At 40.3% G+C, this 17,107-nt stretch overlaps 1 protein-coding gene across 2 annotated transcripts; it reads left to right on the top strand.

The window, feature by feature from the left end:
- Positions 1 to 11,936: 11,936 nt before the first annotated feature.
- On the top strand, positions 11,937 to 16,860 carry LOC127756430 (protein Iojap-related, mitochondrial). Of its 2 annotated transcripts, none has more exons than XM_052281762.1 (4): positions 11,937 to 12,352; positions 14,006 to 14,093; positions 14,897 to 14,990; positions 16,400 to 16,438. In XM_052281762.1, exons 1-4 carry the CDS (start codon positions 12,050 to 12,052, stop codon positions 16,419 to 16,421), a joined length of 507 nt encoding a protein of 168 aa, XP_052137722.1. In that variant the 5' UTR covers positions 11,937 to 12,049; the 3' UTR covers positions 16,422 to 16,438. The 2 variants fall into 2 exon arrangements, with proteins under 2 accessions (XP_052137722.1, XP_052137721.1); XM_052281761.1 differs by having other exon boundaries at positions 11,947 to 12,352; positions 14,893 to 14,990; positions 16,400 to 16,860.
- The last annotated feature ends 247 nt before the right edge of the window (positions 16,861 to 17,107 follow it).

The following is a 17,107-nucleotide window of genomic DNA, read 5'->3' as shown; positions in this document are numbered from 1 at the left end:
TGGTGATGGTGGCGGCAAGAGGATTTGAGTGTGGAGAGGTCCACGATAAGGTTTAGTGCCACTCAAAGGTCATCTATTTGTCAAGTGACTGCTCTTTCTTGGGATCAATCACCTTTTTAACTACTGGATCAGCAATCAACAACTTACACATCAATCTTTTTGTTGGGGGCACTAGTACAAAACACCAAATAGTTTGCACCTCAGAAGTGCCAGTTCACCTAAAACTGGCACATATAAGGCATATCCAGCCCACTCGAATTCCCACATAGGGCTCAAATATGGAACCGGCACATATGCCACCACATATATGCCGGTTCTTAACAAAAACAGGCACATTTATTATGTGTGCTGGTTTTTATTGATCACATATGGAACTGGCACATATGAGTGCAGCACCATATGTGCTGGTTTATATTGTGAACTGGCATATATGGGTGATGCATGTCATGTTTTCTTAACAAAAATCACCAAATATGAGTCCATATGTGCCGGTTTACAATAAGAATCATCATAAATAAAGCCGCCCCTCATATATGTTTGTGTTTTTACGCAACTTGTCCATACGAAGTTGTATACAAAGACATTTTTTTTATCAATATTGTATAGCTCAACGATATTTATATTGTAGTTGATGATTTCTTTTATTTGTGGCTGTTTACATGTCCAAAAATGTGTTACAGATCCTCTTGGATTTATTTGAATAAGTGATTCTTTAAATTTTTCCAACAACTTCGGATGGAGAAAAAAATCTATAATTAAGAAGTTGCATTCTTTGTTTCAGATTGTACATGTCTACTTTGTAGAATTGGGGTTATTTGCTCCACAGAATTGCAAAATTGACACATGGAGCCCGGACCTGAATATATTATCAGTGCACATTGCATATTATTCTGTAACTTTTGCATGTTTATGATGTTACCGAGGTAATTTCCTCTTGTAACTTAGCTTGTTGGGGCCTTTTAGTAGAGTCAGAGAGGCACTGTAGATGAATAAAAACATGTCGTGTTAGTCTTACCTGATGTGCACTCTAAACTCGATTACTCACAGTTTATGATACTGAAGCGGAGGCCCTCCTTCAGAAGTAAACCAAGTAACACAAGGTTAAAAAAACTGAGATAATTAAATATGAGTGAGAGTTTTGTTTCTGGTATTGTTTGCTTCGACAGAGGTAAAAACTTGCCTAATTTAATCGATGACTACTTTGACTTTCTGTTAATTTGGGCCACCGTAGAAAGACATGACAGTGTACACAGAGATACACAGCTCGTTTTTGACTGATTGCAATCCAACCTTTGAATTGAGTTACCTACTTACTCGTTAACTAGAGCTTGCCTAACTAATCTACCTACCTACATGCCAAATAGTTGGTTAGCTCGCAAGGTGTACACAATCGCTCCAAATTTGCCTATAAATACTCAGTGCAAACAAGCACTTGGTACTCATCTGCAGCACTGAAGTAAAATGGCCAGGAAGGTAATAGCTCTCGCCTTTCTTCTTCTCCTTACCATTAGCCTATCCAAATCCAATGCCGCAAGAGTAATCAAGTACAATGGTGGGGGAAGTGGTGGTGGTGGTGGAGGTGGAGGTGGAGGTGGAGGGGCTGGCGGCGGCAATGGCAGCGGTAGTGGATCAGGATATGGGTATGATTATGGTAGAGGAGGCGAACAAAGTGGTGGAGGACAGGGAAGTGGAGGAGGAGGAGGAGGCGGCGGTGGCGGTGGCGGTGGCGGCAATGGAAGTGGAAGTGGATCAGGTTATGGATATGGTTATGGCCAAGGGAATGGTGGAGCACAAGGACAAGGTAGCAGCGGTGGCGGAGGAGGAGGAGGAGGAGGGGGTGGAGGTGGAAGTGGTCAGGGTAGTGGATCTGGATATGGATATGGGTATGGTAAGGGTGGTGGTGGTGGTGGAGGCGGAGGTGGAGGCAGAGGCGGAGGTGGTGGCTCAGGCTATGTTGGGAAACACGAATAGGGTGGAAAAGGTGGTGATAAATAAGGTGGTGGGAGTAGGTCGAATCTAAATATAGACATTGCTATTGGTTAATGTTGCTGAAGATGAAGTGCTTGTTTTAAAATTTATTTTCAAGGATGACAAAGTTTGAATGGTGTAACTAAATTCATTTTGAGACAACACACTAATATGCATACGATGTAATAAGATGTATATCTCGTGGTATTGGTTGTTGTAGGCTATGGGTGCAATATAAAACCATACCCTCACATTAAATAAATAAATAAAATGTTTTAAGACTCACGAGATCAAGCCTCAGATTCATCTTATGAGATGAAGATTGCGTTAGAGATGCCATCTCATAATATTAGTCAAAAGCTTACCTTGCATGCAAACAAAGAGTCAAATTTAAGAAATAATAATATAATGATAGTTGCATATCTGAAGTGGAGTGAGAATACATGAAAATAAACTAAGATAATTAACTCATTGTCTAGTTACATTGATTTTTTCGGAATAATTTACATAATATTGCTATTCATCAATCTTACATAGCTGTATTTTCCTAATCATCAATTGGATCGAAATCCAACTTCGCGATGAATTCTTCTTCCTCTCGATAACCTTGTTTTTAAAAGTTTTTTGAAAGATAAACCTCATGAAGTGGGCATGGAGTGCCTGCTTTATATTAAGAAGAAAAAAAATGAATTGGTCCAGTTGTATGGGAAAACGGGTCCGAAAACCATATAACTACTTAATTAATTAAATGATAACTAGTAGAATCACACATGAAAGGTGGAAACAAAAATAGTTGTAGTGACATAACTGAGACTAGGGCAAGTTATCATTGCCAAGCTGATCACCAAAACGAAAAAAGCAGCTCCGGCTTCAATTGAGAGCAATCATTGTGACATCTCCAAGGAGGAAAATATCACTCACATGCGTCGATGTCACTCACTAGTGAGAGAAAGGGCAATTAATGCTTTCAACTGAAGCTCTCTCAAGTGCAAAAGAGTCGTGGGTTATTGTTTCCCAACTGGCCACATCTAATAACAACTCCGACTTCACCACAACCCAAGCACCACCACGCCCTAGTAGCCACCAACACAACTCCACCTCCAAACTCACGTCACCCTGCCAGAACAAAGGCGGTGAGGAGCACTAATTAATATGGTTGCCCTGAAGAAGGGCAGAAAAGGAAATACACATCTAAAAATAATTGGAATATAAGAACGACAAGTAATTTGACAAAAAGATTAGGTGCTACTACGTACTTCCATTTTAAAAAATACAGCAACCTAGAACTGGGTTAGAAATATGTTTAATCAGATCATAGGTTGCTATATTTTGGGACTGAGAGAGTAGAATAATAGTAAATTTAAACATAGCGAGTACCGGATTAGACACGTGTCTAATCTAGTCCTAAGTTATTATATTTTGCGATTGAGGGAGTAAAACTGTAGTAAATTTAAAGAGAGCGAGATAAGTCATCAAAATCATCCACTTCTATCAATTGTAATAGTTGTAGCTGGCTGCTTTCAAATGCATGATATTCGGTTTCCTCAATACAATCAACAACACATGTTGTCAACTACTCCCTCCGTTTCTTAATATAGGGCGTGGCTGTTGTAGTTGCAAAGACCAATAAAACCGTTTAAATAGCAGTTATGCTGATTAATTCTCTCCGTTCGAAGAGCGACGTTTCGGTTGTTGCGCGGTAGATACGCTAGCATTAACCACCATGCATGCAGCGTGCGCTCGACCTGCACTTTCCGCGCGAATAGCCAGCATGCATGCAGATGCATTTAAAAGCCAAACCTCATCAGTTAATTCTGCATGCACCAGTACAGGAGCCGAGGATTACTCATCAATTCATGCATGCACCGAGAAGCTGCCGCCTTGTATTATGGAATCCAGTTAAAAAGAAGTTATGTCATGTATCTAGGAACGGAGGGAGTAGTCAATAAAATCAAATCAACATATGTGCTCCTTCAATTCTATCTTTCTTAATTCTATATTGATAGCGGACTGCGACCTGTGTCTAACATATGTACTCTTGTATTCTCTGACTATTAATGGGCCGGGCCACTGAAATAATACGTGCTTACGCACTATAAAAAAATATTTTTCCATATGGCCAAAACCTATTCTTACGTGCAGTTAAACCGTTCGTCTGCCCAAAAATGTCTGAAAAATCGCTATTTTTTCATGCGGGCGGCGCATCTGCACGCAAAAAATCCGAGTTTTCATGTGCGGGTGCTTATGTTGCACACACGTAAAAATAAAAATCCGGGAAAACAATCTCAAAAAAAAATTCAAAAATCAAAACCCTAGCTAGCTCCCATCTGCCGATGACGTCATCGCCGTAGTCCACCGCTACTCGTCGTTGTCGTCATCGTCACCAAGGCCGCCCTCCCTGCGCCTCCACTGCCCCTCCGCACCCTGATGGTGATGGCGGCAGCGGATCCGCCCATCGCGCCGCCACAGTTGTCATCACCACCACTAAGCCTGTTGCCGCTCACCGCTAGTGCTCGGGAGGGGAACTCGAGGGAGAGAGAGGAGAGGAGGTTAGAAATGAAAGAGAGAGGAGTGGGAGATAATATGAGGAGAGGAGGTGAGAGAGAGAAGGTGAGGAGAAAAAAGAGAAGGTAAGTTAAAGTTCTAGGCAGACCTTTAAGAGGTTTGACAGCAAAAATATATTTTTCCATGCGGCCGTTTAAGAGGTCTGCCTAGGAAAATAAGTCTATTTTCGTAGGTTGACCTTTTGAGGGGTATGTGGCCCATGAACCTCTCCCCTAGTAGTAAACGATTTTTATAGGCATGAGCAATTATGGCCTACCTGCAACCTACAAGGTTCCTCGCTCAGACAAATCGTTTACGTAGTAGTGACGTACATATGGCTGTCTACGTACACTAACTGATTTTTTTTAAGTGAAAGAGATCATGTGCATGCATTACACGGATTTTGACTTGAATTTTAACTGAGGTGGATTTAATTCGCCAATAATTATATTGTTTGGCAAACAGCTGTGTGTAACCTAATTTTCCATGGAAGGTAGGCCAGTTTGGTTGAAATGGATGAGGATCAAGGCCTCAAGGGGTACTATACTACTATGCCTGCATGCTGTCGTAATCAGCTGGCCAGGCAATATAATCCAAGGTAGATTTATTTTTTTTTTCAAGAAGACTTTCATGTTGCAGAGGACTGCACTAGTGACGACCTGGTCTTGGGAATTTCTGATTTGATCCGGAATATTTGCACATTTTTCCTGAAACTATTTGTAAGGAAGAGTTCCAACACTAATCCTCACCTCTGCAGACATTATAGCATTTACGATTTAAATTAATTTGATCCGAAGAGGACCGGAATATATAACGATTACTGTCTCATGAAAGAATGTTTTATTTACTTGAAAATTATTCTTTGGAGCAACCATGCTTTTATTTCCCTCGTGCCAAGTTTATGTAGGTTATAAATTCCCTTACTGCAAATGAATATTTTCGAAATTGATCATCCTTGACTAATTTAAAAAATTCAAATTTTATTTAGCCTTAGACAAATCGGCATGTCAGTGCATGCGCATCACTCTTACTTTCGAGTTGTTTTTCTTGAACTTCCATATGATCTTGATGGTTATAATTGAAATGGACATTTTCATTTTGTAACATATCTCACTTCGTTTAATTTCAGCCTGTTGCGCACAATCGGAGTTTCAGGATTTTACCCACAAATACGATGAGATTTTGGATTTGCCACATTACATTAGATGCCATTACAATTATTTTCCTTCAAAATAGAAATGGTGCTATTAACTGATATCTAACCAAAAAAACTAATTTGTTGTCCTGTATATATATACCTATATAATTGATCCCCACTAACTACAAGCCACGTCACCTCTTTTAATCCTAGTCATTGGATAGCAGATGAGTACCCAGAAACTCTTCCAATCCTACCCATTGGATAGCAGATGAGTGACTAGAGATGGCAAAGCTTGCGACAAATCAAAGAAGCCCACTAATGTGCAACCTGTTGGAAGATGGAATAAAACGTCACGGGCAACTAAAAAACTGGTTTCTCTCGGTGGCCAATCGTCATCAATTGATATTCTTACTTATTTCTATTTGGCCCTCTTCCCATTTCTTCCCTACATCATCATGCTTCCAATAACTCATTTGCTGATAGGATATTCTTAGTTCTCCAGTAAAATTAAGGTGATTCACAGTAAATATAGGAATGCAATTGCGAACCTCAAGGATTTTACTGGAGTATTACATTCACAAACACATCGCAAAATGAAGATGTCATCAAACAACTACCAAAGCATCAAGCTATTATCATCATTTACATAAAGAATGGAGTACATATCACCTTCAAGCTATGATTATTGCAGAAGATGGTACCAAGAGCAAAAATAAAAAGGGTTAATTGGATCCATTCCACTGCAACTTTACCAAATTAAAAAAATACCACTACTGTTTGTCATATTGTCTGGGTATCACTGAAAATTTTAAAAATTGGAACCATGCCACTCCCGTTAATTTTTCTGTCTCATGTCTCACACCGTCTCCATTTCTATCCTCATCCCTTCCACACCGTCTCATCTCTCACGCGGCCGGGCCTAGCGGGGTTCGTGGGGAGTCATCGGATGAGCGCGCGGAAGCGAGGGCGGCAGGCGCGGACGCCTCCGCGCCGGTGATGAGGAGGAGCAGGAGAAGGGTTCACATCCACTGCCTTTGAGGCCGAAGGCAAAGTTTGCCGTTTCTGCCATCCAGCCCATCCATCTCTTATTCAACGGCTCTACATGTTTTTCCCAACTTCAAGGTCGATTAACAGCCAATTAATTAATAAAATCAGTTGTGTTGGACCAATTAAAAAACAATTGATTGATTGTTAGTATTGCTACACGTACTTAAGAAAATCCTCACAAAACTTTCTGCTACCATTTGATTTAACTATTTGTAGAAATCTATATTTACTCACACCATGTCGAATCAATGTTTATAAAAGTTTTGTAAGAGTGTTTTTCCCTATAGCCTTTTCTAAGGATTAGCTGTGCCTATTACTGTTCTTTTCACAAAATTAACAACAAAAATGTAGTCTTGTACAATGAAATTTCCATTGTTTCCCTGAATGAATCGGTACCAATGGTTCCAAAAAGCGAAGAGTGTGTCTCTAGTGTTTTTTCCTGCTTTGCCTCTGGAGATTGTTTTCTTTACTTTTCTGGAGAGTAAATTATATCAAATAAATAGTTGGTAGTAAGTCACGGAAGGGCCTAACAAAGGATGGAGGTTGCCTTTGGTTTCAAAGGCAGAAGATGTGAACCCCAGGAGAAGGCGCTGGCACCGCTCGTCGCCATCGTCGAGCTATCCTGCCGCGGAAGCACCCGCCACCTCCGGCCAAGGTGCCGCAAGCCCCACCAGAAACCCAACATCTCTCTGGCGCCAAGCTCCCTCGCCGTCACCGCCGAGCTCCTTCGCCGCTACCGAGCTCCGTCGCCACCGGCGTGCTCCCTTGCCGCGGCCAAGCTCCTTCGCCGCCACTCGCGTGCGCAGCGAGGTCCTTGCGGCAGTGGATGATCGGCGAGGCGATGAGGATTCCGGCCGCCACTCTTGCCTGCACCGCTACTCCCTTTGCACGCGACGAGGTCCTAGCGGCGGTGGGCTGGGTTGCGCGACGTCGTCATCCTCGTCCTTCTCACCTTTGGATCTGCGCACAAGTTGGCCCAACGGAGGCGGCGGCTAGAAAGACAAGCTGCCCTCGATGTCCACGAAGCAGCAGCCGTCGTCAAAGCTTCGGAGCCCCATGTACAAGTCGGCAGCGGCGGCGGTGCTCTGCATGGCCTCGACACTGAACAAGCTGTCCAGGGACTCGTAGGCGCCGCCGTTGAAGTAGGTGTACTGGTCGGCGAACAGCAGTGCATCGGTGTCATCGTCGAAGCCGGAGTCGGTGTCATCTGGCTCGGTCCTCAGACACGGAGATATGGCGTCAACTGGAGTGGGTGGAAAATGCAACGGAGTGGCATGTATCCAATTTCCCAAAATTGCAGTGGCACCCAGCCGATATGACGAATAGTAGTGGCATTTTTTTAAATTTGGTAAAGTTGCAGTGGCATGGATCCAATTAACCCAAATAAAAAAAGAGTGAATTGCACTTTAGGCCACTTATTATTGCCAAAGTTTCACTTTGGACTAGGCTATGTTTGATATTTTCACTTTGGACCGGGATTTGCTACCTTATATTGCACATTGGACCATTCTTGTTGTTCCTTGCCTCTGACCTACTGTGCTGCTACTCACTCCTTGATTTCTTTAGCTCACAAACAACTAAACACGCCAGTAATGTATCCTGATCACCTAGAACCTTGATTTTCTTTTTGGCTCTTTTTCTCCCGCCAAAATCATGTGAGCTGAAAAAAAATCACTTGATTGTGAGTTTACAGGCAACAGCTGCAGCAGCAAGCAGCCCTATGGCTTGATTTTGTGAGTTCGAGCTCAGGAACGGATCGGAGAGAAGGAATGTTAGTCATGTGATTGCTTGGGTTGATCCATGGCAACATCTCAATAAAGAAAAAACCAGCACCTTGATTTTCTTTTTTTGCTCTTTTTCTCCCACCAAAATCATGTGAGCTGACAAAAAAATCACATGATTGTGATCTCACAGGAAACAGTTGCAGCAACAAGCTGCCCAGTGACTTAATTTCGTGAGTTCGAGCTCAGGAACGGATCTGAGAGAAGAAATCCTAGTTATGTGCTTGCTCCGGTTAATCCATGGCAGTATCTCGATGGAGAAAAAAACCATAAGAGGAGAGATGGAGAAGAAGGCCAGTCCAGTTTGAAATTTTTGTAAAATCACCTGGTCCAAAGTGAAAAGATTTGTCCACCTCTAGTCCAAAATGAAAATTTCTAGCCCAAAGTGAAATTCACTCAAAAAAAACTTACTCTTATACTATACATCTTGCTGCCTTCATTTGATTTGCAGTTTCTATGAATGTTGACTGGCTGTATGATCCCAGCAAATATGAAATTAGCATCACATAAAAGTATTTCAAAATATGAATCTAGTGATATAACATGCATAATAATTAATAATTAGTATAGATATAGTTAGTATAATTATTAGTCAAAAGCTACCGAGTTTAATTTTCCTAGCCGCCTCCTTATCGTCGTCAGTGGTGGCGCCGCCTAGCGGGGACAGGGATGGCTTCACTCCTGAAAAGGCCTTTGAGAGGACCGTATGCAAAATAGGCTTATTTGTTGCATGCAACCTCCTGAAAAGCCCTTCCAGCGAAATAGATTTTTGCATTCAAGTTTTTTAAGGAACCGTAAATGAAATGAAGGTTGATTTTTGCCGGCACGACTAATTTTGATCCGTCTACACAATCTGTAGGGGTCCTCGTAAAAAATCATTTATGTAGTGATGTGGCCTGGTTTGGAAAACCTCGAGGCCCCGAGCGGCAGGTGATCGGGGATCTAGGGCCCTGTTTCTTTCAGTTTAAAATTATTATAATCTAGATTATTAAGCCAGATTACTATAAGCTAGATTATAATAAATTAACATAGAATGAGATAATAGCAGTTAGCTGTTTGTTTCTCTGAATTATTAGCCACCAAATAATTAAAAAAAACACCTTTAGAGTGGATTACCAGATTATAGTAATCTCTATCATAATAAGCTATATGTTCTTTTCAGCTTACTCCTAATAATCTACATTATAATAATCCTAAGCTGACTTAAACATGACCTACCATTCAGAATACTCGTACCCTTCTTTTATATATATAAAATGAGTTCGTTTCCCATTCGTAGCAAATGCAACTGCATCCTAGAATGATGCTATTTACAAAAAAAAAAAAGAGACTAAATATGATCTTACGCTGCATTGGTTTTTGGAATTTCAGAATTTAGAAATTTGAAGTTAGGGGAATTTGAGATTCTAAACATCAAATTCAAACTTTTAATTTTTTGTCCAAAACTTTGAAATTCACATTTCATAATATTTAAAATCCAGATTCCACGAAATTTATAATCTAAATATATGGCATATAATTTGAAACCTTGTTAGTGTGAAAACACGAGGCCTGGGAGATCTGCTTAACTCCAGTGCAGGTCCAAAACTCGCCTTCGGGTATGCTAGCGTGCCAGTTGATTTGATCCTGCAATCAACAAGAAACAAAGACAAAGAAACCACGGTTAAATCCATAAACGATAGCCGATCGGCTAGGTGCCGATGACGTATCATTTATCTTTGAGCCGATGTCATATATGCATCGATCGACAGTCATTAATAAGTAAGAAGAAACTAAATCTACTCGATCGGTTGTAGATATTAACGATATATAATCCCTATATTGACATATACTTAAATCAAGTGATTGGGATAGATAGGTCGCCACGCCGAGACAGTATAAATCACTTATATCGAAATATATATTAATAACGAGACTATATATGTTCATAGCATAGCCGATCAGATAGATCTAGCATGTATCGGCTAATACTCCGATACCATTCTATGTTAAGATATTAAAGCAAGTAGAATATACCAAACAAAGAGCTTAATATACCTAAATGCGACAAGATCTTAATATAAAGGGCAGATTTAACATGTCATTCAAGCATATGAGACAAATATAGTTAAATCAGGTAAGATCGGCTGAAACCCGATACTACCCTAATCGGCAACCAAGAAGCAGGCTAGAGATTGAGATTCTAATCACGACTCATAGGATCAAACCAACTGATGCAGCTATAAGTATGAAAAGAAGGACAATATCTAGACAATCAAGCCATTGGAAGTTTCATAAAGTGGTGGATATCATATATAATCTAAGCCAACGTCGCTATTTAACCTAATTGGCTGCCTTCTACCGACAGATGTTGGCCGATTGTAGGTTAGATAGCGATATTGCCAGAGATTATATAAGATATATGATAACTCGACGAATTACATAAACAAGATCAGAGTATCATAAAGATGGAAGCACTAATCCCGAGAACGCAAGCCGCCATAACAAGTTTTACCTCTTGTTGAAGATCGAAACTGATGCAGCTTAACCCGAAAGCAAGAACTCGTCGAAACAAAACGAAAGTAAAAGGGTGGCGATGCGCCGAGATTGTATTGAACGTATGTTGTTTTATTACATGGGGCTCAGGTCTATTTATACCCGAGAATTACAAGATATGTCCATATCGGACACAACTCTTATCTCTAACAAATTCTAAGATACCATAAGTCTTTGCGGCAGACTTTTGCTCAAACATATCTCTTACGGTCTGTTTGGTTGGAGGGAGTTTCTAGGAGGGATTGGGAGTTTAAAGGGGAATTGATGAATGAACTCCCTCCTTTTCAATACCTAGGTAGGGGCAGGTAATTGGGAGGGAATTTCTCCTTTACTTCGCCTAAACAAATCTCAGCCATCCGTTTTCATTAATGATCTAATCTCTAACTAAACTCCCTACAATTTCCACCACCTCTACCAAACAAGAGACTGGGATGAAAAATCAAATTCCCATCTTAATCTCACCATCAATTCCCTCGTGTAAACTCCCAATCCCCTTCCCTCAAGTTGCCAAACAAGCCGTTAGGAAATTACATAAAATATCCTAATTAATAGATACAATTGCCTTCTCAGGACTCTATCCATGCACGGCAATCATCATGAAGCACATCAACCTAAACCGACAGCCTATGCTGTGTCATATTATCAGATTTGGCTCAATTGGCTAACCCCGTCCGACTCGAACTCTGCCGATCTTAGCCGTAGCCGATTCGGACTTCAGCCAATCCTCACTCTATTTCTGGGACGATTTCCATCTCGATTTCTTCTTCATCTCTGATCCCTGGATTACCAAATTTGGTCGTTAACAAATCTCAATTCAAATATGAAAATTTTGAACTTCGAAAAATGTAAAGCGCAAAAAAAAAAAAAAAAAAAAAACTGTATGCTGCTAGTATACACGGGATCATCCGACGTATGTGGAGGATGAGCCCGTGGGCCGGGGATAGGCCAGCGTAACGAACGTATGTGACGCGCGACCGCGAGATAGCGAAGCAGGCCGCCTAGCCTTTTCTCGCCGCCGCCGCCGCCGCCTCCGATGTTGTCCGCCGCGCGATCCGGAGCCCTGGCGCGATGGCATCCCCGGGAGACCCTCCTCCCTCGCCTCCTCTCCTCCTCCTCCGCCGCCGCCGGCGCGGCCTCCCTGCCGGCGCGGCAGGCGGCGCTGCTGGAGCTGCCGGAGGTGGAGAAGGTGCTGCGCGACGTGCGGGCGGGGGACGTGCGAGTCTTCCCCGTCGGCGAGGGCGGGCTGCACGGCGGCTCCTGCGCCGACTACATGGTCGTCGCCACCGGCCGCTCCGACTGGCACGTCCGCAACATCGCCCAGGCTCTACTCTACAAGGCAAGGGCCCCCTCCATCGAATCCTCTTGCTCCCTCCCCTAAGGATGGCAAAATAAGGGTTTATTAATAATTTCGTCTGGGAATCGCTGTGCTTCTAGGTGGTTTATTACTCCTTTGGATTGTAGGATTTGGGTAATTGGGTATGTCCTTGATTAATCTTTGACTGCGCTAATTCACCATGTTTTGCATTAATTTTGTTGTAGTTGAAATCGGCGGGGATTTAAATTGATTCCTTTCACCTATGAATAATTAGAAGTGCTCTGCGTCCAGAATTCTCTAGGACAATTAGGGTGAAGGATTGTTTTTCTTGATTTAATAACTTTACAATTGGTGGTATGGTAAACTCTTTCTCGGATTATTATTGAGTACTGCAGGATGCATTTTAGTAGATGTGGTTATTCTCATGGATAACTAAGGATTCTACTTTACTATGTGTTGACGTGGATTTAGTGGAACAGAGAGTAGCACTAGCACACAACTTAACTACTTAAGTATGGTCCGACAGGCTTCTTTCTCCGATACTGTTGGCTTTCATTTCATGATAAAGATGCAAATTAGTGCATATAGTGTAGATGGTGCGTGATGCCACTTCCCCATCCACATTTTCTAATGCGAATGCAGTTTTTGATTGAAGGCGAACTGATAGGACTGCAATGAACCAATATCTAATATAGACTACATATTTGGTAGTACAAAAAACATTTGAACACAATATCTGTCTCCTATATAATTTGCTGAAAGTGAATGCATAGATTAAGATAAATTGTTGTATTCTCTTTTATTATGTCACGCTATGCTGTGACTGAGAAAGAGTCTGGAAAAAATAGATAGTTTTAGCACTGCTTCCTTCTGGTTTGACTTTTTATTGGCTTACATGTCTAAAATGTAGGAAGCTACTGTAATATTTCCATTTGATACTTAGTATTCTACATTATGTATTGTGTGCAATATGATTGGTACAATATCAATGATCATATGAAGGGGACAATGCAGCCAGCAGATTGAATTCCAGCCTTTTGAAATTAACATATGAATTAATTTTTACAAACACATGTCATGTTTTAAATAATATCCATCGAAGTTTAACTTAAATTATTGTTCATGAGAAAATCAGAAGTTCAAGCACTGGACCGCAGCTTACTCTGTTTAAATTAGGAAGAAATAATTTTGAATGAGGTTGAACATGCTCATGCTGGTCTGAGCAATGTTAGATATGATAAGAATTAGTCATTTTTTGGTGTTTTTAATTCCAGTGCACATCATTCTATTGAGCGTTTTAATTCCAATGCACTTCCTTTTACTGAATGAGACCACTAGTACAACAGTAATCATTTAATTTTGTTGAAGACTTGAAGCCACTAGCTCCCTGTCCAGACTCGTAGTACTAGTATGCGTCACATTCACCCAAAATCCCTTATAATATGGGAAGGAGGGAGTAGATCACAAGAATCCATACCCTTGTGGAAGATTCATTTTCTTCATGATTATTACTTTAAGTTCTTAGAATATTTTAACGATATAGTGGTGTGCATGCTCTATCTAGTTCTAAGTCTACGTGCAATGGCATTCATTGTGCTTTCCTCTGCTGTAACACACTTACACACATGGGTTACACTAACGTGGTATTGAAATTTCCCTATTTTTGTTTATCAGATAAAACAAAAGCAGAAGGGTTCTGATAGAATATTGATGCCAAGTGTTGAAGGCCAGCAAGCTGGAAAGTGGATTGTCATTGATTCTGGTAACATTATCTGTTATGCACCCTTCCCTTTTATTTGTAAATTTCATATTCGAGCAACCAATGGACTAATTTTATAAGTTCATGGCAGTTTAAATAATTTATTTATCTATTTACACCTAATTGGTGTCATAAATCATGTTTCTTTGTAGTTTCAGGAGTTTTATATTCATTTTCATTATATTGGTAGAACTGAGATGTAAACAATTGAACTAACTGGTGTTCAATTATTGAGACCAAAGAGGACATTTTGTCCACCTATCTTAGAGAGACGTCTTCAAAAACACCTATTTTTTGTTCCTTTTGTTCCGATTAATAGTTAACCTGACCATCTGTCATAATTCTAGATTATTTCATTCTACTCAATTAGCCATCTCTGCATATGTCGTTCACACTTCACCGCTGCCTAAGTCACTTCTCAAGTTTTGAATGAAGCAGTGGATTGGAACAATTATTATACAGCTTTTTGTCTGTCAAACAATTATGCAAACAAGTTTGTAAACTACTGTTTTATTTATTATTTTTTATATGACTATATTTGAAGTATCATTTATAAACATATATACTACTTGCATGAAAACATAATCTTCATTAGCATCACACATCAATAAAGAATGTGAGATAGTTTCATTGCTTTTCTTCTATGATAACACACGTCAATAAAAAAGATAAAATAACTAGTAAACATTTCAAGCATCAGGTGTTCCAAAGTATATTCTTGAGTTGTATAGCTCCATAGTGATGGCATCAGTAGCTTATGTTATGATGGTCTCTTCATATAATATAACTTTTGTTGTGTCAGGAAGTATCATCATTCATGCACTTGAAGAAAGAGCAAGAGAATATTATGATTTGGAAAGCATTTGGACAAAAGAAGTGTCTCCAAACATTTCTGTTCAGGTCAGCCCAACATATTATTATCTTGTCGTGATTTCACCACAGCAGCTGGTCTCCAATGCTTGTAGTGGGAATTGATATCCGGCTTAAATAAAGATCATATTGCTAAGTTGCTGCCCAACTAGGGGAATTCACTACTTAATAATTGTTAAGTAGATGGATTTATTAAGTTTATTAGACCTTAGTAGTTTTAGGAACACCAAATTTAGTCTTCGCAAAAGATAGTCTACATACTGGTATCTTGGAAGCCACCTTCCTTCTGTTACCACAGGCCAAGCCAACCATGTGCATTACTCCATGCTTGCTTGGTCTGTTTGTGCAGAAGTCCTCAAGTTGGGGGATCACATGGTGAGTCGATCACGAGGATTGGAGTTAATTTGCACCAAGACTCGTTACCAACTTCTATAGGGTTGTCTACCACACAATATTCCAATTGATTACCAAAACATTCAGAATCATTCAATTCATAATAATCCTACGCCCTTCATCTGTAACCAGCCTGTACTGTATGGGGATATTTAGGCATATGAGATGGTTCCGTTTGTACTTACATTGTGGCCGCTCTGACCTTTCATTTGGAATTTGCTTTGGTGCATTAATGATGGCTATGGTTGTGGCCTGTGCTTGCTAGCAGTGTGCAATAAGGTTGTTCAAGCTACGGCTGATAGGCCATAGAAAAATGAATGAAGCAACAAAAAAGAATTCATGGATAAAACTTTTATATGTAATTAGCGGTTTAAAAGCCGATGCTGTAAAATAGACTACAATGAAAAAACTCCAAAATCAACTCTAAAAATTAATATGAAAAATCTAAATTTTGGTTGCGTATAAGCTAACCGGTAACAAGCAGATAATGAGTCAGAGAATTGTAAGCTTGCAGTGAGGGGGTCACCTTTTCAAAGTATAGGCTGTTTGCATGCAGGCCTGAATCAAGCCTGTCTCTCACTTCTGCAAGGATAGAGTGATAAGACAGAGGTTGGCAAAAAACAACGAGAATATATTTCATTCCTAAGTCAACTTTATGGGACATTGCCTGTGCAAAATATTAGCAATTTTTCTTATCGATCTCTGTTGTTAATGTAACAATGGAAGCATGATTTTTTTTTCTGAAGTGTAATCAGAATTGAAGTTACCTAGAAAAAACTGTGGAATTACATTTTCATTTCTTCCACGTCTTCACCTGGAGCATTTGTTTTCTGTTGGTTGTAATAGAAAAGACCTGCTATAGTTAATGTTGTTTGAATTGCATAATAAAAGATGCAAACTTAAGAAATGGTCCCTATGCCCTGGTAAAATCAATTATTGTGAAGGGCCAAACAGTTCCAAATGCCTTTTGTCTTACTTTTTTATAAACAATTTTGCACCTTCCTTTTAATCACAATTATCAAAATTACGAACAAAATCTTTTGCAGGAATTGGAAACTTCCCTTGTGAAGACACGCCGCAGGGACCACTCTCAGAAACCCATGAAGAGCATTTGAGTACATGAGCTAGTTCCATGATCTATGATCTGTGGCTGTGAGTGTGAAATCCATTAGATTTGTGTCATCTATTTCTGATGTAGACACTGTGGAACGAACCGCACCACTGGCCACCATTAACTTAAGCTTCATTTACATTTCATCTATGGTTTATTGGAGGTCAACAAAGATGATAAAGTGGTGTCAAGCATGTATTTGCATCCAATGAATTTTGAGGATGGGTGAGATGCTTGTGAATGAGATCACCAGGATGCTGGTCACCTTGTTTCTGTGGGCCTCTCTGCTTGCGTATGTACTGTGGTTTCTCTTTCTTTCGTTGACAGTATGGTCTGTACTTTTCATGACTGCTTTCAAGTTCAAGCAAAGACAATATATGGCATTCTTTTTCTTTTTTTATCGCCCCCATGCTGGTTTTTAGAGGATCATGTTCGCTCTCTGGATATGGTGCTTAAGAGTTGTACCTGTAATTGTAAGTTGTGCAGAGAACTCTAACCTGGGGAAGAGTTAACGATCAGACATTGTATGAACAAAATGCATAGATAGCCCTAGATATCTAGAAAATGGAGTGAAGTTGACATGCTGGGGTGAGTGGCGTTTGATGGAATTTTTTTTATTTATACATTTTTTTATTAAAATATT

Source organism: Oryza glaberrima, chromosome 12 (genome assembly GCF_000147395.1).
Source record: "Oryza glaberrima chromosome 12, OglaRS2, whole genome shotgun sequence".
In the NCBI taxonomy this organism is placed as follows: domain Eukaryota; kingdom Viridiplantae; phylum Streptophyta; class Magnoliopsida; order Poales; family Poaceae; genus Oryza; species Oryza glaberrima.
This window is presented reverse-complemented; position numbering and strand designations above follow the sequence as displayed.

What these genes read in the sequence shown, in the direction of transcription:
- LOC127756430 (XM_052281761.1), top strand. Translation starts at nt 12,050, where the DNA reads ATGTTGTCCGCCGCGCGATCCGGAGCCCTGGCGCGATGGCATCCCCGG. An exon ending in GTGGATTGTCATTGATTCTG is followed by an intron (nt 14,094 to 14,892) that starts GTAACATTATCT and finishes TTGTTGTGTCAG; the next exon opens with GAAGTATCATCATTCATGCA. An exon ending in CTCCAAACATTTCTGTTCAG is followed by an intron (nt 14,991 to 16,399) that starts GTCAGCCCAACA and finishes AATCTTTTGCAG; the next exon opens with GAATTGGAAACTTCCCTTGT.